Source organism: Lethenteron reissneri, chromosome 11 (assembly GCF_015708825.2).
Source record: "Lethenteron reissneri isolate LAM-NWPU_2019-01 chromosome 11, ASM1570882v1, whole genome shotgun sequence".
NCBI classification, from domain to species: domain Eukaryota; kingdom Metazoa; phylum Chordata; class Hyperoartia; order Petromyzontiformes; family Petromyzontidae; genus Lethenteron; species Lethenteron reissneri.
The window spans coordinates 1,097,387-1,119,396 of NC_083789.1; the positions used below are offsets into that span (position 1 = coordinate 1,097,387).

Here is a 22,010-nt window from a genome sequence, read left to right on the forward strand (position 1 = left end):
AGTGCTGTTGGCAAGTAGCACCTATGAGGGCCGGCACGATACACAAGGGGGTGGGTGGCCAGCACCACGCCCGGCCGCCTTTGTCTCCCCAGTGGCGATGTTTACACACCGCACTAGGTACTCATTTGAAGCCGAATCGACCTAAGGGAGGCCCATAACGGGTTCGGATAATCGTCACTGATGTTGGCCGTGAGCGGGACTCGAACCCGGGCCAAGGGGTCGTATCGCAGCGCGCTAACCGCTGCACCACCGCTCCCCCACAGAGCATTCACATCCACACCGACAACCCCCCCACGCACATCTCTCGCCCCCCCCCCGCCCCTTCATTTCGCTCGAGCTCATTCATCGCCCCCCCCCCCAATAAGCTCCCACACCCCCCCCCCACAGCACCCCCCCCTACCCCCCCCCGTTTCTCTCCCCCAGAGCAGCCCACGCCGCCAGCGAGCCCCCCTCCCTTGAGCCCCCCCCCATCTCGTCAAACTCCCCCCCCCCTGCAGAGCCCCCAACACCCACAGCCCCGCCCCCATCTAGAGCCCCCAACACCCACAGCCCCGCCCCCTGCAGAGCCCCCATCACCCACAGCCCCGCCCCCTGCAGAGCCCCCAACACCCACAGCCCCGCCCCCATCTAAAGCCCCCAACACCCACAGCCCCGCCCCCATCTAGAGCCCCCAACACCCACAGCCCCGCCCCCTGCAGAGCCCCCAACACCCACAGCCCCGCCCCATCTAAAGCCCCCAACACCCACAGCCCCGCCCCCATCTAGAGCCCCCAACACCCACAGCCCCGCCCCCTGCAGAGCCCCCAACACCCACAGCCCCGCCCCCATCTAAAGCCCCCAACACCCACAGCCCCGCCCCCATCTAGAGCCCCCAACACCCACAGCCCCGCCCCCATCTAGAGCCCCCAACACCCACAGCCCCGCCCCCATCTAGAGCCCCCCCCCCGCCCCCCAGGTTGGTCCCCCCCACGCACCAGAGGCGGGTGGGAGGGGGGATGCGAGGTTGCCCAGCAACGCCGTGACGTCACGCGCAAGCCTGCCGTGACAGATGCTGCCACCCCTCCCTCCCCCATGGGCTAATGCGCCGACGTAGTTCCCATTATCAATGCTGATTGTGTGATTGCCTCCAATCCAATTGATGTATTTGAAGGTTTAAAAAAACCTGAGGTATGTTTTACGGCCCATGTACAGCATTTTTCATGTTTAACACAGAGACACTGCGCGTGACTTGCGGGGCTTGTGAGATAGGCGCTTTAAAAGCTGCTCCAGCAACCAAAGCTTTGAGTGGTCAACCTTCACCCAGCGGGGAGGTCGCTCACTGGCTTCTGATGCCCTCACGGTCTGGAACATCCCCCTCGCCCCGCCCCTGCCGCTCGCGCCGCAACACCCTGCCACTGTTTCAAGTCCAGGCTCATCTTTCCTTTCGCACTGACCGACTCTCTTCTTCTCCTGAGATTCATTTGCCACGTCCATTAATTGTCGCCCATTTCTAGGCGCCGACGTCACGCCGCTTCCCTCGTCGCGATGACGTCACGGCCCATCTCTGTGTGCCGCGATGACGTCACGGCCCATCTCTGTGTGTCGCGATGACGTCACGGCCCATCTCTGTGTGCCGCGATGGCGTCACGGCCCATCTCTGTGTGCCGCGATGACGTCGCTCCGTCGCGTGCCGCCGCCCCACGTGACGGTGACGTCACGGCTGTCTACGTTGCAGGCGCCGCGCCGCGATGGCGCCGCGCGTTCCGCGGTAGCGACAGCGACTCTCGACCCCTCGGCGCCTCGAGCGACATGGCCTCGGAGCCCAGGGGCGGCCTGCTGCCGGGCGGCGGCGGCGGCAGCAGCAGCAGCTTGTGCTTCGACAGGGAGCAGTTCATGAAAGTGAGCGTGCATGTCACATTTGTTTCTGACGCAGGCTCGGGGAAGAAGTCGGGAGAGGGAGTGGGGGGGTCTGCCCAACACTTCCCCCGAGATCTCGCCTCGTTGCCCGTAGTGAAACTAAGCAAGGCCGAGGTCGTGGCCTGGCAGCAGGCCCGAGAGGCGAGAACACACACGGGAGAGACGGGCGAGAAGACCGAGGCTCGTGGAGCACGCTGCCGAGGCAGCTGTGTGTGGTGCCGCAGGCGGTATATTAGAGTTGCCCTGTTGCAATATGTAGACGTATCGGTGTCGTGTATATCTAATATACCTCGCCTACGTGTCAAGCTGAGAACTTTGCGATATCCGCGGTCGTTGGGCTGGGCTCTCAGCCGGGAAACGTCCCGTGGGGGGACGAGCGACTGACACGCAGATCTGGGGCAGATCTGCCCGTAAAATCCGTTCTACATGCGCCACTCTGTCCCTAGCACCGCAGGCTCAGACAAGGGGGGCACTGAAGAATCGTGTGGGTTGTCTTTAAGTGTACGGCGTGAATTGCTTTCTTGACACGTCACTTCCGTATCAGCTGCAATGCAGGCAGATATCAAGCCTGCCTTGTGGTTTGTGTTATTTGCATGTAGCAGAACGTATGACGTTATAACGATTCGTGAAACATTCCACAGGACGGATTTGACGTGGACAGCTTCGTGGCAGAATGCAAGAAGCACGTGCAGCTGGAGGTGCTGCGCGAGGACTTGGAGGTGTATTACAAACTTCTCAAGAGCTCCATGGTGGAGCTCATCAACAAAGATTACGCGGACTTCGTCAACCTCTCATCCAACTTGGTGCGCGGGCCCGTCACAGGGTTACTTACTTCCTGCTCGCCTCCATCAGTCGAGTCGACTTACACTTCATTGTCTTGGCTGGCAGGGTGGCCATGGTGTTCGGTTTTTTGTACTACATCGCCGGTTTTGTTTGGTCAATGATATTTCATAGCAAACAGGATATGGTGGCACAGCAAACAGATGGCAATGACCCTGCCACCCCCCACCTCGCAAGCCACGCACATCATTTTGCCTTCCACGACTTACCTCACCCGTGTCCTCGAAAGCCCGTATGGGTATGCTATTGAATGCTGCATGCAAGCCGTGTGTCTAATTACAATTCAGAATTACCATAGCCATCATCTATCGATGGCTGAATAAAGTACTACCATCGGCTTTTCTCATTGCCTTGTGAATCCATAATCCATCTCTTGCACATCACCTAATTATCATCACTCCGTTTGAAGTGGTCTTTTTAGCCCTAGCAACTCTTTTGGCTGCCAATCTCTCACCATTCACTGCTGTTTGCAATCATCACAAAGAGTTGAGTGCTGCCCCAACGCATATTTATTACGAGTTATTATGTCTTTAATTAGGAATAACAGCTTCTCTGATCAACGTGCTTCATTTTCTGTCGGTGCAATTCCCAGCATGCATTTCTGCACGATTCTTGAGTACTTTTCACCTTTTGTTCGATTCCCCACTGAGTGTCCATGTTCCTATACACACGTCATTGCAGATAATATGCAATGTCCCCTCCCGCCCACCCCGCTCTCAATCTCCCCTACTCTTCACCGTTTCCCCCTTCTTGGGCACAATCCCGTTTCCGCACCTTTCCCCTACTCGCCCCCTTGCACCGGAACACACTTCCCCTCCACATGAAGCAAGAAGCACCCTCCCTGTCTAGTTTCCGCTCCTCCCTCAAGACCCCCACCTCATCTCCCTAGCCCATCCTTCCCTCCATCCCTCGGTACCCCTGTAATTCCCACTAACCGCCCTCCTCATACCTATCCCTATACTCTTCTCTTTCCCCTCCTCTCACATGCCACCATATCACCTTTAGCTAACCTGATTGTACCATTTACAATTCTTGTAGAGTGCCTTGGATATAAGGCGCTCTGTAAATGTATGAGATTATTTTAAACTTTAATTCTAGAAGCTTTCGTGACTGCAAGGATCCATACTCTTTGGATTTTTCGGTAAAAATATATTGGTAAAGTCACGTAGGTTAACCTACGTGAAACATAACCTGTAATGGAAAGTACATGGGGGAACATGACTTAATATTTAATGTATGCAGTTATATTTCAACAAAATTTACACACTTAGAAGAAAATGCAAAGATGCATTTGTGAGATTGAAGTGCAAATTGCAGCATTGACTTGTGGTTATGGGATATAAGTATAACACAATTTCGTTGTCATGTTACTGCAGTTTCCATGTTTTTACTGTGTTTATCTGTAACGCTTTCATATGTAATTACGTTTTTCTATCAGGTTGGAATGGACAAATCATTAAATCAGCTTCGAGTACCCCTGGGGCAGCTGAGAGAGGAAGTCCTGGTAATATTTTTGCCTCCCTCCAAAGATAATGCACATTAAGTTGTTTAATGATTTGAGATATATATATTAGCTTGTTTGCCTGTAAACTAGCTTGTTTGCCCGTTCTAGGATGGAAGCTGTAATATTTACGAAACAATTGAGCAGAGTATAATTGTATCTTGTGTAAATTTAATGGCAGTGAATCTTGCACAAATGTATGTCATCAAACACTTCACTGCATTGTACTGTAGCACTGTATTAATGGCAGTGATTGGTCCACACCAGAGACCAATCAGTTTCAAAGACAATGCATATATTATCAGAGTGTGTTTTTTTTGCATTCTGACCACAAGTATTGTGGTTAACACAGACATGATTCCTTGTAAAAGGTTTCAGTTTGGTGTTTTAACATCTTAACACCTGTTTTATTGCCAGAAAAAGGGGAAAACCTATGCTCAAATCCACTTTGTTGCAGCACGGGATTATTTTTTAGATTAACTTTCAATAAGGAAACGTCAAACTTAAAGCGAATTTGCTCGACCTTCTGCACGAGTGTAAAAATCCACCCACTCATGAATATTAATGACGGGGGTGGGGGGTGCGGCATGTGGAGTGACGTCACGCGCGTTACACACCAACAGACACTCTTGGCTCATTATAGTCGTAATTCTTTAGCAAATTTCTGCATTTATATTTATGAAGGTTTGGGTTTATGATTGCACTGTTGTATCATTTTTTCCTGGTTTTATGAAATTGAATGGAATAAAATACACATTATAAAAGAGCAGTCAGGAGATACCCTCTGTCGAAGGCTATTAAAAGTTGAATTAGAAGATACAATTTGAAAATTAGGTTGGAGAAATAAATAAACAAATCAAGATCATATTCATAACATGGTTATAATAACAAATGGAAATTAACCACAGGAAATCCTAGACAATTTTCCAAATAAAAGAAGGCTGCAAAATACGACAGGTGGCGTTATCAAAAAGGTAGCCATTGGTTTAAAAGGCCTTTGAATGTTAAAGTACAAAATGAACAGTCTCTCGGAACATTAAATTATCAAAGTTACACCCTAGGTTGCCAGTAGCTTTCAAGAAATTAATAGTTAAGGCATGCATCATTGATTTTGGTTAAAAAGGGTTTCACATTAACAGGTCCTCTTGATTCAAAAGGCATTGTTTAAGAAGCAGTCTGTTAAATTCACTTTTAGTATACAAGCAGAGATGCAATGCTGGTTAATGTTGACAAAGCAAGGGAAGCAAGACTGAGATGGTATGGCCATGAGGTGCGGCGTGAGAAAGGAGACGTCATGCAGGAAGGAGAGGAAGATGCAAGGATAACGTGAATAGGGAAATGAAAGTGGCTGGGTGACAAGGGAAGCCGTCCACAGACAAGTGGGAGGGGGGAGACTGGGCAGCCAGCCCCATAGCAATGTGAGAACAGCGGCTATAGGAAGGAAAGAGAGATGCATTATGGGAATCACATTGAGAGACCTGAAAGAGGAATACATGGATCAACACCACAAGATTAACTTCCACTTTGCAGGATCTTAAGCTTGTAAAGCACACGTGGCAAATTTAGTTCGGTTGTGGACAAATTAACATCGGTTCTCTCGTAGGCTGCTGAAAGGCTGAGAGTCGATTTGTGTTTTTTTCCACTCATTGTTAAGAAATAATGTTTCATTAAGCATGTATTGGTACATAAGGTAAACCATGTTTTCTTTGCTGTAGTGTGTGAGGTCTGCACTAAACGAAGTAATTCAAGCCTTCGATGACAGGCTGGCCAAGAGGACAGATATTCGTAAGAAAAAGGTGAGGTGTTGACAAACCAACCAAAATATTACCCTAAATACGGTTGTATATATGTTAGAATATTGTTATTTCTGTATTCTCTGGATTAAAAGGTGCATATTTTCTCCCTGCATATAAAGCGAAATGTGTGAGTGTGCCTTATAATCCAGTCGGTGTGTGTGCATCCAGATTTATATACATTTCATGACGCCAGGGACAAGTTTGGTTGTGTATTAATCATTGCACACCTAATTATTCACGTCTTTCACTAAAGGACCTTTCACATTCTTCATGACTTCAAATCACTGCTAAGTGTGCATTGTCTTAATTTCCCAGGCTTGCCTGCAGAGGTTAATGCACGTGATCCGCTCAGTGGAAAAAATAGAGAAAATCCTTCAAACGCAAGGCTCCAGGGACGGCCTATCTGCTTCTGACACCAACAGGTAACCAATGGTGATGTCACCACACACTTGCCCACACGCCAGCCAGGCAGCGAACCTTTTTTCTAATATGGTGTAAAATGTTGAGCTTAAAATGGACTCAATATTAGGTGTCTGTGTTTTTTGTATCCTTGTTTCCAATAGCGTTCCACTGGCTGGGCAGACCCTGGAAAGAATCGCCACCGAGTTTAACCAGTTGCAGTTTTACGCTGTTCAGAGCAAAGGCATGCCCCTACTGGACAATATCCGCCCGGTAAGAATGAATGCACAACTGACAAGGTCCTCGACAATCAAGAGCGGCGTCAGAGTTGGTAGAGAGCCGTTAATCCTCTTTAAAATCTTTGAACATATGGTCAACTGTATGGGCAGTTCCATTCATTGGGGAAACCCAGAACATGTTTCTAAATTGTCCTAATAATACATACGGGTTGCCATTGTTAACATCATTATCTGTAGTTTTAGAAAATATATCTCAAATATGTCATCATCGCAGCACAGATGAAACAGTTTGTCCGTGTAAGTCCAATGCCATGATATTTTGTGACCATTTCCCCTTAATCAAGAAAGGTGGACACATACTATGCCGCAGTAAAACACGACTTTGTGATTATACTAATGATGACCTAAATCTTTAAAGTATCTGACTTGTATCTCTGACATCATGGAACTGCCCACATGTGTTCTGTATGTCTTCATATTAGTGTGATACATGGTGTCCGAACATGTTGAACCTCAATCGACATTTTGCTGGAAACTTCTTTGCATGGATATGTGGCAGTAAATATCATGTCGGGAAACTAGTGTTGAATTCGGTCCGTTATTTATATTGTGTGTGTGTAGAATAGCGGCCAGTGCGCTGCTTAACTAATCCGGTGACCCAAGTTCGATTCCCGCTCACCGCCAACACCAGTGACGATTATCTGAACCGGTCCTGGGCCTTCTCTAGGTCGACTCAGCCTCAAATGAGTACCTGGCACTGTGTAAAAACATTTCCACTTGGGAGGCAAAGGAGGCCGGGCGTGGTCTTGGCCACCCACTCCCTTTTGTGCCATGCCGGCTTTCATAGTATGTTTAGGCTATACGGGAGATCTTTATCTTTGCAGCGCATCGCGGGCATCACGGCCACGTTGCAGCACTCGCTGGAGGGGCTGCTGCTGGAGGGGCTGCAGGCGGGCGACGGTGGCGTAGTGCGGCAGTGCCTGCGCACGTACGCCACCATCGACAAGACACGCGACGCAGAGGCTCTCGTCTCGCAGATTCTCGTCAGGCCGTTTGTTGAGGAGGTAGACCGCGCACAGCCACCACCGTGTCGGAGAGTCAGATGGGTGTTGCATTAGGAACGGTTAAGGTGGACGAGCACAATTTAAATCATGATCATCATGGAGCAGTGATATGGCCCAGCAGTAGCACAATAACAGGAGGTGGGCCTGGTTAAAACTAATTCATACCATAGATGTGCATTTTATGCCTCACAGTGGATACTAAAGATCACGTGACAGAATTTGAATAATAGGGCATTGTGTATAGGAGTCATGGTCCAATTGGCAAAATTTGAAAAATAACTTGGAAATTACTTAATTGGGAAACACAGCAAAATTTTTGTTTGGGTGAGTGATAACTTTTATATCAGAATTCCTGCATTTATGATGTCCCATGTTATCACTGTGTAACGATGACTTTGGCGGTACATCTTAAAACTAATGCGGTGTCATGTGCTGCTGCTGCTGCTGCTGCTGCCGTCGCTGCTGTTCTTACAGGTCGTCTCGGAGCAGTACGTACAGAGCCACCCCCAGGGTCTCAAGGGCATGTACAGCAAGCTGCTTGAGTTTGTACCACACCACTGCCGTCTGCTCAAGGAAGTCACTATGGGAACACTTGTCAGGTACATCTACTATATAGACATTCTAGTTAATTCGGTACTACCTGGCTAGGTGGCTCAGCGGTAGAGCAAGCGGCCCGCAATCAGGAAGTTTCAATTTCATGTCTTGATTGGGGGTTGACTCAGCCCATCATTCCTCTGGGGTCGATAAAGCGAGTACCACTGGGGAAGTGAACAGTGAGGTAGTCCTACGGATATACTGACTTCTGCGCTAGGGACATGGAACTTCCACCACTGGCTCAGTCTTGTCAACAGGAGATGGGGCACCACTGCCTCAATGCTCATTTGAGCATGAGATCCCTTTGACTAATTTTTGAGTACCGGTAGCTTTAGTTCAATGTTATTTAGTCCAGCATGGTGAACCGTTTTACTTTTCAATTGCAAGAACATATCAGTTGGGCATCACCTATGAGGAGTTGTTTAATCAGATTATAGAGCAGTTGCACTGCTCATTTGCTGTCCATCATAGGATGAACAGTCAATAATGTCTGTACTTGTGTTTGGAGTCGGGTGTGAGGTTACTTGAATACTATATTGTTTTTTTTATCAGCAATTGCACATTTTTCGTTATGAAAGGAACTTTGTTATTAAACTCGCAAAGAGGTGGCAGTGAAATGATGAAGAGTGCAATACCTCGTTCATCATGCCTAGTCTCGACACTGGTTAAGCGGTTGCGTGGATATAAACTGACGTGAGACTGTTGTGTGCAGCGGGGAGAGAACGGAGGTTGTGCATGGCTACGACTTCCCTGTGAACTCCGTGTGGCCCGAGATGGTGCGGTGTTTGGAGCAACGTCTCTCTTCCATCTTCAATGCGGGGAATCCCGATGTCTTCCACGAGGTGGGCCTATTCACCCTTAATTGGCATCTCAGAATTACACTCTGACGGGACGCTGCTGTGGTGGAATGGTGAACGTACTGGACTTGCAATCCAGAGGTTGGATGTTCGATCTCCCGGCACTGCAGTCGAAACTTTGGTGCAAGTTGTATAAATCCCTGTTCCTTTGCAGACCCAGCAGTTTAAACGGGCCCCACCACAGTCGATCGGCAGGTCCTGTGTGGTGTGGTAAATGTGGGGACTCGCCAGTGTGAAAGAGTAGGCAAAATACCCTCGAGGGGAACCCTCTAGATTTCCCTCTCGTGGCGAGGCCCTTCCACCAGCAGTGGTTGTGAGTAAGCAATTGCAGGGTTGCATCTTTACCACATCTTACTCAGTGTGATTGTATTCATGTAGAACTCAGAGATCCTGAGTAAAAATATAAATATCTTTAGGGCATTGTGAGACCGTGAAGGATGGCGACATTATGTGGGAGGTCTTTGTCCAGCATTTGATAGATCTTGGCTGATGATGACGTTGGAAATTTTTGTTTTGTTTTTATTCCCGACCACAATGCCCTTGCTGAGACCAGAAATACAACGTGAGCATGGAGTTTGTGTCTGCCTTTGAGAGGCAGTGCGCATCCCAGGCCAGTGTGCGCCGGCTGCGTGCACACGCGGCCTACGAGAGCTTCTCAAACAAGTGGAGCCTGTCCGTGTTCTTTCAGATACGGTAAGTGGACCCCGCAGGGTTCTGCCTCGGTGCTTAATTGAGGAGAAAATTACTTTGACTTTCTATAAATCCTTTATATTAAGTTTGCTTGCTTGCTTGCGTGCTTGCTTGCTTGCTTGCTTACGACCGTACAAACCTTTCGGTCGTTTTTTAACCCACTTCCCGTGATCCAATCGAGCTGACATTTTGCACACAGACTCGTTGTGCGAGACAATTAATGTTCGTGAAATTTTTTTTCCAAAATTTTACACTGTTTAGGGAAAACAAATTAAATATTTAATTACCAATTGTTTAATACTGCAGACAATCATCTGACCCATAGGTGGCAGCCATCTCAAGCCAGAGGACGAGAGGACTCTAGCCGCCACGCATATAAAGGATTTAGAGTTAAAAACTTTGTTTTTACGGGTTATACTTATTATATGGTGCATTGGCATGAGCGTTTGTCGTTAAGCGGGTCCAATATGTGTACACCACAGTCCCTGATAGCAAATCACATTACCCCAAGATTAACACAAATTTGTAAATCCCATGCATGTTATGCAAAACAGTTGATCATGTGGATTGATTTTTCATCAATCTTAAGTTTGGGATTCTAATTATTAAAATATTTGTAATAGATTTTTGGCCAAGGCCCGTGTCATGATCTCACCAAGTCTGTGCTAAGAACACTTTACCACCCGACATGACAAAGCAAATTAATATCCACAAATACAAATGTGAAATGCACAAATGTTTATTGTTTCAGGTCGCTCACCGGTGAGTTTCAGAACAATTCTCACAACCAAATTAAGCGATTAGGAGCAACGTTTTGTTTAACTTTGTTAACCATAATCAGGACAAGGTCCATGTGGGTTGCTGAGCTGTCTTCAGTGCTATCTTACCTTGCCCATGGAATGTCTAAAGGCTATCCCTATAAAGCCATATTTTCCAAAATAATAGGTAATTACCTTCAAAATTACACCTCATGCATATTCTTCGGATGATCCTTAAATTTGTTTAAAATATTCAAAGTGTGGTTGCTTATTTTGCCCATCTTCTGGGTCCACTTCCTTGTATGACATGATCGTGTGGTGGCTGCAAGATGTTCCATAAGACTTTGTACACTGCATGGCTCCACTGCAGGAGTATCACTTGGGGGGAAATCACTGAAATTAACAAATTAACCAGAGGAGGCTCATGTTCCTTTCTGCTTACCGTGAAGGGATAAGGCAAGCATGAATAACATCCCATCATTCAGCAACATTACCGACCAGAGCAGCCCCATTGTGTGTGGGTTTCATGCACCACGATTGCACGTGCTGTCTATGGCCTGTAACGTCTTGTGCTCGGTTTACAAATGTAGCTATCATGTACAGACTTTTTTCCATAGCTTGCACATCTACACGCTTGGTCTTGCCTGTTTTAGAGAAGGTGTATGTAATCGCTTTTTGTAGGTGGATTAAATTTAAAGATGCAATTATCAGATTAAATCATGTATAAATAGGACTTACTTCTACCAACATTTCTCTCTGACACATGCCCCTATGTACAAACTTTAACTGTAATGAAGGAAACTACATCGTTAATGTTGTGATCAAATGAGAGTAATTTAATGTTTGTCACATCGATCCACTGCTAGATGAAGGCCCCCAAGCTACCTCCATCCCTCACAGTTCTGTTTTTTAAATCCTTTATATTAAGTTCGCTTGCTTGCTTGCTTACGACCGTGCAAACCTTTCGGTCGTTTTTTAACCCACTTCCCGTGATCCAATCGAGCTGACATTTTGCACACAGACTCGTTGTGCGAGACAATTAATGTTCGTGAAAATTTTTTTCCAAAATTTTACACTGTTTAGGGAAAACAAATTAAATATTTAATTACCAATTGTTTCATACTGCATACAATCATCTGACCCATAGGTGGCAGCCATCTCAAGCCAGAGGACGAGAGGACTCTAGCCACCACGCATATAAAGGATTTAGAGTGAAAAACTTTGTTTTTACGGGTTATACTTATTTGTGTTTAGTTTCTTTTCCTTCCCCCGCACCTCCGATTAGCACGGTTGGCTACGTGCGGTACGAAAGAAGTTCAATAGATATACGTAACAATCCACCCAGCACCCGCACACGAGCAGATTCCCCGCTCCTCTTTGGTGGATGCTCTCTCTGACACTTTTTATCCCTCAGCTGCTACCCCATGATTATTGTTGACCATCGGCCCTCATCCCTTCTAGCATCATGTCCTGCCCAAGCCCACTTGCGGCGATGCTTGATGATGGGGAATGGACTGTTAGTGATGCTGACACAACCTTAGGGATTGGATTTTTGTCTCGGCTATACAGGTTCAAGGAATTGGTTGAAAACCTGGAGAGTGCGCTGCATTCGGGGCTCCAGCCGGCACCAGGTCAGTCGTCTCCACCTGACGTTACCCACACACAACACCGCAAAGGTTTTACGGTGCATCCGGCTTGGCCCTCTGTATCGCGAGGGTCATGCCTTTTGATGCTGTATTTCTCAAGCTTCATACATTGTAGAGCTCATGCTGTGTGGTATATGCTGTGCTTTATTTTCTATTTAAATATTTGTACAGAATTATGTATGAAAAAAGCTGCATGCTTGCCTTTTTATGCATTGAAAATATGAATGATTTACAGCATTTAAATGTAATGCCTATTTGCACGCAACAATGTTGTTGCATGTAATAACCGGCTCCCTGCCGTGTCCCCTGTGCAGCTGACAGTGAGTTCCGGCTCCACGCTACCCACGGGCTGTGGATGAGTCTGCAGAGGTGCTGGGCCGACCCCGTGTACCTGCCGCCCCTGGCTCATCGCTTTTGGAAGGTCACGCTGCAGATGCTGGCTCGCTATGCCATCTGGATGCAAGAGGTCAGAATGTGAGACCACGTGTGGGTCCTCAGAGTGCAGAGCAGAAATCAACCAAACCTGGCAATTTCACTTAGAAGTGGCATTGTTGACTTCAATTGTGTTTTTCTTCTTGTTTGATTGGATTAATTAGTTTTGTCTATTTTACCTTTGGATTCCAGTAGCATGAGAGCGTCTCTCACATCAGACCACAGCAATACTGCTCGAGTCTGAGCCAACACTAGGTGGCGATCTGTAATGTGCTGTCATGTATTGCAATGCTAATTATAGATATATTACCAATAATTATTGGTGATACTGCCGAGGGGAAGTGGTGCACAAACACAAAGGTTATTCATCTCATGTCTGGTTACATGTTTAATCTCATCTTAATTGAGTGAATAACTAAACCTATCGCTTAGTTTGTGTCGGCATTGGCATCCTGGTTTGATGATTGAGGGGCTGCCCTGGTTTCAAACCGAGTATTTTTGTGCTACAGGCTCAGTGTTCTGACAGACACTCAGGTGGTGCGATACTTGATTGCCTCTCTGCATTACTCGCCGTGACTTTCATGCAGCTGCTGGAGCCTCCGGCCCCCGACCCGCACGACCATCCACGACGGGAGGGTGGAGGGCTCAAGCCTTCGCAGTCCACCCCCGGGTTTGGCTCCATGCTTCAGCAGCATCAACATCAGCACGAACCGCACGGTGCGGTCAACGCCTACGGTGGCGCGGGGGTGAAGCGGTCGCCCTCGGTGCAGTCCCTGGGTGGCGAGGAGAATCACACGGGCAGGACCGCCTCTGATGTGTCGAGCTCCAAAGCCCCGTCATGTGGCCAGCTGGCATCAGTCGTTGGTGATAGTGACAGGATACAGAAAAAGGTACGTCAGTTGTTGATATGTTTTCGGAAACAAAAATTAGTCTATACTTTGTGTGTAGCTATATTTTGTATTGTACAGGATTTGTTTATATATTTGAAAGCTAAATCAAAATTTACGTTTGGTAGGTTTTGTGCGTGGCGCAGTGAGTGGTTTGTGCACTGCGCTCTGATTAGTTTGTTTCCCAGCCACGGCTGACGTCGGTGGCGAGTGATATCTGCCTTCACCAGCGCGCACACCGAGCAGCGTTGTGTAGAATGGTCACAACAACAACAACAACGACCGCCATTCGCCACTAAGTGGCGGTGACGTCACCACGACGCTTGTGCCAGAATTGTCAAAGAATGATCACACCCACAGCGGTTACACACCCACAGTGGTTACACACCCATTTACACTCCACAGTGATCACACACCCACTTACACTCCACAGTGATCACACACCCACTCATGCACCCACAATGATCAAACACCCACTCGGCCCATGTGATATGGCTGGACAAAGGGGCTGTAAACTAAAACAGAGGTTTTTTGTATACAAAGGTCAAGACGTCATCACGGGCAATGCTGATGTCCCCACACCCCACCATCACACCTTTACATTTGCTAGACCTCTCTGCTATGGCTAAGTGGACACACCCAACCGCCACAATGATTGAAACTTAAAAATGTTTGAATTGTAAGCTATTATCGTAGGGAATTGAAATTGGATGCACACAATAGGGCAGGAAATACGTGAGTCGATGTAGGGTCTCTAGAATAGTTTTACCTCCACAAAAACGTTGAAACTATGAATAGCCTCGAATGAGTGCAGTTAATTTGGGTGCGTCATCACAATGCTAATCTCCTGAAAGTGATATCTTACACTGAGAATAGTGTATGACTGTGTAGTATTACATCGTATTGAACAACGCTACGTTGTGATGTAACTTGCCTGCCAAGACAGTAGCATATTGATCATACACCCAACCAGTGATGCATCATACTTTTAAAGTGGGAATCAACTGTATTCACGTTGGCTGTTATCATTGATAACATCCATTCATACGCCATGGCAAGTGTGCAGCCTAGTAATGGTCTGCTAGTGAGTACTATGAGCATACAATGGGAAATCTGTTGTTTGTCATGGTTACCAATGTAAAATATTGACGTTGACAACACCGAAACCTGATGGGATTAAAAAATTTTAGTTTGAGCAGAATAGCTTTGTTTTATAAAGTGATGATGTGTAATGCAATTATTATGTCGTGCTACATTGCATGGGCCCATTGGGAAACATGCCTTTTTCTTTTTCAGCTTGAAGACTTTTTGCAGACTGTGATCAAGCCCCGGTTGGACCTCTTGGGGTTCAAAGACTACGACAGCCTCTCCGGTAGGCTCCATCGCTCCGGCACGCTCAATACCGCACTCACAGGACCTCGCGTGGGCGGAGGGTGCTGCGGATTAGAGACTTCTAATGCCGCCATGCTAGCGCTCATGAAAGTACTGATGCTGTGTACTCCAACATGTGACTTTATTTGCCTCGTCTACCACGTAATCACAATCACCACTCGGGCAGGGCTGCGTGTTTGCACAGTGGTTGGCGCGCCCTGCACTATGAACCCGGTGACCTCGGTTTGATTGGCAGGCACGGCTAACGTCGATGGCGAGTGATCCCGGAGAGCCCTCCAGCAAAACTGCAAAAACCTACACAGTTGTAAATGGTGCATTAAAAATACAATCACCGCAGCTTGTTCTGCTAAAATTATTTTCTTTCGGTTAAACAGAAAGAAAATCAGTATTCATTGAAAACATTGTTTTAAACATAGGAATGAAATAGATTGCAACATTTGTAAAAGTTACCGTAGTCGTGATCGTCTCGTGGAATGCGCCCCAGCACGTGACCCCCTCGGCTCCCGTCACGTTGCAGTGGCACGCGCGAGGTGCCCCCGCACTGCAGCGTCACGTGCAGGCGGTGTGCTTTCCTCCGCTGTAGGCGCGCTGGCGGAGTCGCGAGCGGCCCTGGAGGGGGCCGTGCCGGCGTGCGGCACGCGCATCACGGGGGAGCTCGCCGAGCTGTGCTCGGGCTGCCTGCGTGGTGCCCAGGAGGTGCCGCGGCTCTACCGCCGCACCAACAAGGCGAGCAGGCGCGCCGCACGCACCACGACGCCCCACACGCACCACAGCGCGCCGCACGCACCACGACGCTCCACACGCACCACGACGCCCCACACGCACCACAGCGCGCCGCACGCACCACGACGCTCCACACGCACCACGACGCCCCACACGCACCACAGCGCGCCGCACGCACCACGACGCTCCACACGCACCACGACGCCCCACACGCACCACAGCGCGCCGCACGCACCACGGCTCCCCTCATGCACCACGACGCTCCGCACGAGCATCGTAATTATACCTCCGATTAGCACAATTGTCTATGCACGGTGCTAAAGAAGTTCAACATACACATCGATCACTGATTGTGAGACTGGAAGTTGCTGACGATATGTCAACGCCTACTGTGAACCTCGTCACCATAAGTAATCCAGAATGAGAATGGCAAGATGTGACTTTAGACTTGGCTGCAAACTGTAATCTAGTGGAGAACAGGGTGGTGATGAGTGCCAGAGGAGTTTCTCAGCATGGCGAAACAGGATGAGGCAGTGGTCAGCAAGGAAGCGCAACTTTCACGATGAGATGCAGGCCGCTAGGAAGGACGACTGCGATAGGCGGAGATGGCTTGTGGATGCATGCTTCCAGCAGTGGCCTGGTCATGGCTGTGAAGGAGGACTTTGTTTGATTTTAGTCCCTAACGTGGCAGTGTCATGGTTGTTCAATGTGCAACATTTAATCAAGGTGGAGGTGGCCATGTCGAGGTTATAGCACTGCTGTGATCCTGGCGACCTGGGATTATTGGTTACAGCTAACATCGGCTTTAAATAATATCTGAGCCCTCTGTTTTTCACCAGAGGGCTGGGAAGCGACGTAAGTCGTAGTACGATCGTCATGGAGAAGGGCAAAGATCCCTCGTGTAGCTGTAAGACTCTTTGGGCAAGCGCTGTTAGCGAGCACCTATGAAGGTCGGCACGGCACATGAGGGGGTGGGAAGTCGGCAGGACGCCCGGCCGCTTTTGTCTCCCGAGTGACGATGTTTACACATCGCATTTGAGGCTAAGTCTACATAGGGGAGGCTCAGGACTGGTTCGGATAATTGTCACTGGCGTTGATTGTGAGCAGGAATCGAACTCGGGTTGCCAGGTTTTTAGCGTTGCACGCTAACTGTGAACCACCGCTCCCCAAAGGAGAACCCCACCCAAAACAAACAAAATATCCATGGGCCACCCCACACACATGGGTCTCTTTATTAGCCCTAAACCTTACATTCATGGTTAGTTGTTTGTTTTATCACCTTCGTGATGTCACGGTACCCTCCAGTACAGCTGCAATCTCTCTACAGCCTTGTACTGGGCCATCACTTTTCAGTCTGTTTTTAACAGCAACAAAACTTGAAATGTACGTTAGACAGTCACTGGTTTGGTATTTACAAGAGCAGAGCGGCTTTAGTTTTAGGATTGTGTCTTCCAATATAGATTGCACAATATTGAACAAAACCTTTCTGATGCCCCTATGGAACTATCTGATACACATTTAAATGGCCTTAACCGTGCTCTGCGAGGAAGCAAAAGACAATTAAGGCTGTGTGTTTATAGAAACCCCATTCACGCATGAATTACCATAAGTTCCTGTATAAGGGCGGATGTTGCAATGATGAGCACACTGAAGTTCTGAAAAATAAGAATAGGTTTTTACCCTTTCTGGCAATAAACCAGGAGGTGTTAAGATGTTCAAATACCAAGTAGATAGCTTTTGCAAGGAATCATGTCTGCATTAACAAAACGTACTTGTGGTGAACATGCAAACGAAAGTATTCTGATAAAATATGCATTGTCTTCTAAACTGATTGGCCTCCACCAGAGACCACCTTCTTGATGCCATAGTCTCACCATTGCGAGACCAGAGAACGCCAAAAGGTGGACAGTACAAAGGCAATGCCACACGTATCATAGCATTCATAGCTCGGGGCGAGCACTGAAGTTTGCAGGTTCAATCTCCCGGCGCAGCAGTTGAAACGAAGGGCAGGTTTCTTCAGTACCCTGCCTGCCTGTGCCCACGCAGCAGTGTAAAGGGCTGCACCACAGTTGATGAGCAGGTTGTGTCCGGTGGAGTATGGTGGGTACTCTGTGTGGGCGAGCCAACCAAGTTACCCTCGAGAGAGAGAGAGGCTCTGGAGAAAACAATTGTAGTGGTGCACCTTTACAGAACTGTTTGTGTGTACACCGCAAATGCACGTGTTCTTGATAAGCTTGTGTGTGTACGGTTTGGGGAGTGGTGGCGTAGCGGTTAGCACGCTGGGCTACGAATCCGGCAACCCGAGTTCGATTCCCGTTCATGGCCAACACCAGTGCCGATTATTTCAACTGGCCCTGGGCCTCCCCTAGGTCGACTCAGCCTCAAATGAGTACCTGGTGTGGTGTGTAAAACATCGCCACTAGGGAGACAAAGACGGTCGGGCGTGATGCTGGCCTCCCACCCCCTCGTGTGCCGTGCCGGCCTTCATAGGTGCTCACTATCATGCCTCAACAGTCTGTTAAGGCTATACCGGGGATCTGCGTCTGTCTCTTTGCAGGATGCCCCCAGCAGGCCCTCGCCCTACGTGGAGAATGCGCTCCGACCCTTGGAGCAGATGCTGAGCGAGCACACGGGCGCCGTGGAGCACGCTCGCCTGCACGCCTGGATCCTCGACTCGTTGCGGAAAAGCACAGAGAGGTGACACATCGAGACCAATGCAGCGCGGACTCACCGAGCATCTAGACGCGACGGGAGTTCCAAGACGCTGTACGGAAACGGTTGAAATGTTTTATTTTATCGCCAGTTGGTCATATGCAAAGAAAAAGAGTAAGGTCTTGAGCTTGGACTGGAACAATGAAGTAAGCCGTCATTTTATGGAATATATAATTGTTCAATGGAACTAGGTACTGTTTTGTAGGCTAGATTCACGCATGTTTTAATTTGGGTCACACATTCCAGAGTAAAGAGAAACAGACTCGTCTGGACTAGTGGGTGATAAAATATGTGTGTAGGTGGTGTTACAGTTTTACATTCGATTTATCCTCGAATTATCTCATCTTGACCACCAATGGGGTTGCAATCAACTCTGGTTGCATGGGAGCACAGCTTCATCATGGCCTTGGAGGCACGCATCCTCCCTGGGGACGGGAGGGGACCGGTTTCAGAAGCCACCCAACGCCAGTGGTGCAGCCACAACGCCATCGGTACCACCTCACGCGTTAGAATGCATCGGTGTGTTTCCTTTGCCGCGATGCGCGCAGGTACCACGAGACGGTCTCCGACGTACTCACGTCTGTGCGCAAGATGGAAGAGAGCCTGAAGAGGCTGAAGCAGGCGAGAAAAACGGGGGCAGGGGCGACAGCGGCGGCGGCAGCAGCAAGCGGCACAGGGCTGACGGACGATGACAAAATCCGATTACAGCTCTACCTGGATACGCAGGCCTTCCGTCAGCAGGTAACGGCAGAGAAAGTCTCATCAGCGCTTGTGCAGTGTGGATTTGTACAGCGTGTAAATGTGACCGCATCTTAAGACAGCGCAGACAAACAGCGGGCCTTGTTTTTAACTCGGTGAATGTGTGGAAATTGTGTGTGATTTGTGAAATTTAAACAAGTTGAAACCGTGGACAGAGCCATCGCAAGGCATTTTTTATTGTGAAGGGCACTTGATGCACACACATCTACTGTTGTGGTGCTCTACATGTATGCGTAGAGCTGCCCCTCGGCATAACAGCGTGATGGAGAGCATTTTGTCCGTTATAGAATAATCCCATTGAACCAGAACACGTGTGTGCAGGGCAATCAAGCTATTCCACTTAGGCCTGCAGAGAATTAAGATTTGTAGATCACAAGGTGGCTTTGGTTGTAGAGCACGGTCCAAGTCTCGCCTCTCTCTGCAGGGGAGTGGGGGGCGTGAGGGGGGCAGGTCTATTGTGCGGGAGCCACAGCTGTGTCCCCGTTGTCTTGGTTGACACGGGTTTGCCTGTGTATACCTGAACTTTTCGCGTCGGTAAAGATTATATTTCACAATGACAAACAGATTTTGTGTTTGAACGTTCATGCTGAACGCAGTTGTGTTAGAAGTATGGCAACGGGTTTTATAAAATGTTAATATGTACAAAAAGTGTTGTAGAAAGTAAATATTGATGATGTTTTCTCTCCTTCCCTTTGCCCACACGGCGTGTTTTTTCATGGCAGATTGAGAAGCTTGGTGTTGAAGCATCGGAAATTCCAACACTCCAATCACTCATAGACACTGTACAAACAGCCAAAGCGCTCGTCACTACAGAAAGTATATCATGACCTTATGTTTTGTTCTTAAGAGGCACTGGAGAATAATTCTCTGTTTATAAGTTACTGAAATAAAGACGGTACAAGTTACGGATATAGTGTGGATTTTTGTCAAAAAATGGGGCATTGTACCACCAGGGGGGGGGTATGGTGCTTTTTACAGGTGTAAAATAATTGTAAATTAAAAAATTGTGTAATACTGTATAGTTAGTATTGGTGATTGTTCTTATGGATTCTGAATTAAATTCTCCACTTTCTGGGTTTTAACCGAAGTGCGTGTGCACTTTGTGCTGTGCGAGTTGAAGCTTCGTGGCAGAGAAGGGAATATGCTGAGAGTTGTGACAAGCAGAATTTACATTTATTTTGAACTTGATGCAACCATACAACAAAAAATCCAAGATCACAAACACATGTATCAACTTACGGCAAATGTGCTTATTATTTGCTGTTAAATATTATTTCGTGAGTGGTTTTGATGTAAGTGCGGGTTTATTCATTCGCTGAATGCTACCCACCACACCACAGACTGCGCGCCCCGTGATCATTTCACTTGCAGTGCTGTTAGCGGCAATATTTAACGTCTCTTTCACTCAAACTCTGAGTGCCCTTATAACCGGCACACGCAGGCTCTGCGCAAGCGACCTCATGCTGCTCATTGTGCTCCGTGATGTTTATTTTGGTGATAAAACAGCGCGCTGCGTATCCGATTCCTAATTGCTATTTGTACACTCGCGTTCGCGACCCTCACCTGTACGCAGCACTTATAAATTCGTGCTGGTTAACGTTGCTTTTAACTTCCTCTTTTAAATAACTGTGTTGAACAATATACGATGTTGGCTAATCATGGCTGGCGTGATCTATAATTTGGTTTCTAAATAATGGATATATGATTTAGAGTAATTATTTTTTCAAACAAATGATAGTTGTGTTTGTAGAAATAGTAGAATGGGTATGGGAATTAAGCATATGCATGGTGTTATACAGTGTGTTCGACTACACATCCTTCCTATGCACTACAAAGTGGAAACGAAACAGTTTGGCCTTTATTATGCATCTTTTTTTGAAAATGCTCTTGTGACAATAAATCGCTTTACACGCTCAAACATTTTAAGTTTTTCGTGTAGATACTGACTTGGAAGAAAATAAGAATGCAATCCAGGGTGTGTTAACAAGTTTGTCGTTCGAACAGGGGAAACCTTGCAAAGTTTAGACATTTCCTGTTATTTCACAGTTGGGATCTTTCTACTACAAACAACGATCGTAGTTGGCACGTTCCGTAATTTCACACCTCCGCTATGGAGTTGGATAGACACGACCCATCAGGGAGAGGAGGGGGGGCAGATAATATGAAAACATTTGACTTTGCAAAAGTACAAAAAATCCGACTACGAAGATGTTTATTATAGTTTTTTAACCTGTTGTCACCAATTTGGGACATCCGATGTTTGACGTTGAAGGTGAGGTCTTGTGTTAGACACGACAAACTGAGAGACACGCACAACGCAAATATTCTGGCTCCTTTTGGAACGTAGAGTTTCCATCGCTCTCAATTTGCATAATGATGTAGGGTAAATAAAATATACCATTGTGCCATCATTGAGATGAAATAAAGATCTCGGTGTTTCTGCCAAATTTCCTGATGCTGGGGAGAAAGCGTGGGGATTGCGGCCGACTCTGTTAATCGGCAATGATCAGCGATGGGTGTGGTGTTGGGCTGTGGGGAGGAGATCGGTCCCACTGAAGTAACCCGTACGTTTGAGTCAGAATTGTAGAGGCATTTCAAAGATAGTGAGGCTGGTTCCCTTATTGAAGTTCAATGGACGTGTTGTTTTATTTTAGAGACGGCAACCTGTACAGGTGAAGTCAACACAGCAACACATTCTATTCTTGTGTATGGCAGTGACGTGTTCAAGGGCTCCATGCCAATGTCGAGGTCTGCTGGCCACAACGTGTCGCTGCCATACACAATGTCACCAATGAGACGATGGTAATTTCCATGGGCTTGAATTC

At 47.6% G+C, this 22,010-nt stretch overlaps 1 protein-coding gene across 1 annotated transcript; it reads left to right on the forward strand.

The window, feature by feature from the left end:
• Window positions 1-1,698: 1,698 nt before the first annotated feature.
• On the forward strand, window positions 1,699-20,090 carry COG2 (component of oligomeric golgi complex 2). Its single transcript, XM_061549726.1, has 18 exons — window positions 1,699-1,878; window positions 2,538-2,699; window positions 4,175-4,240; window positions 5,953-6,033; window positions 6,349-6,455; window positions 6,597-6,705; window positions 7,556-7,735; window positions 8,210-8,334; window positions 9,042-9,171; window positions 9,740-9,879; window positions 12,204-12,265; window positions 12,595-12,746; window positions 13,300-13,602; window positions 14,896-14,971; window positions 15,575-15,717; window positions 18,272-18,411; window positions 18,975-19,167; window positions 19,908-20,090. Exons 1-18 carry the CDS (start codon window positions 1,789-1,791, stop codon window positions 20,010-20,012), a joined length of 2,364 nt encoding a protein of 787 aa, XP_061405710.1. The 5' UTR covers window positions 1,699-1,788; the 3' UTR covers window positions 20,013-20,090.
• Window positions 20,091-22,010: the final 1,920 nt, after the last annotated feature.

Bases quoted from the DNA above. Each gene is read 5' to 3' on its own strand.
- COG2 (XM_061549726.1), top strand. From the start codon at position 1,789: ATGGCCTCGGAGCCCAGGGGCGGCCTGCTGCCGGGCGGCGGCGGCGGC. The intron at 6,034-6,348 runs GTGAGGTGTTGA...TTAATTTCCCAG, and splicing joins CAGATATTCGTAAGAAAAAG to GCTTGCCTGCAGAGGTTAAT. The intron at 6,706-7,555 runs GTAAGAATGAAT...TTATCTTTGCAG, and splicing joins TACTGGACAATATCCGCCCG to CGCATCGCGGGCATCACGGC.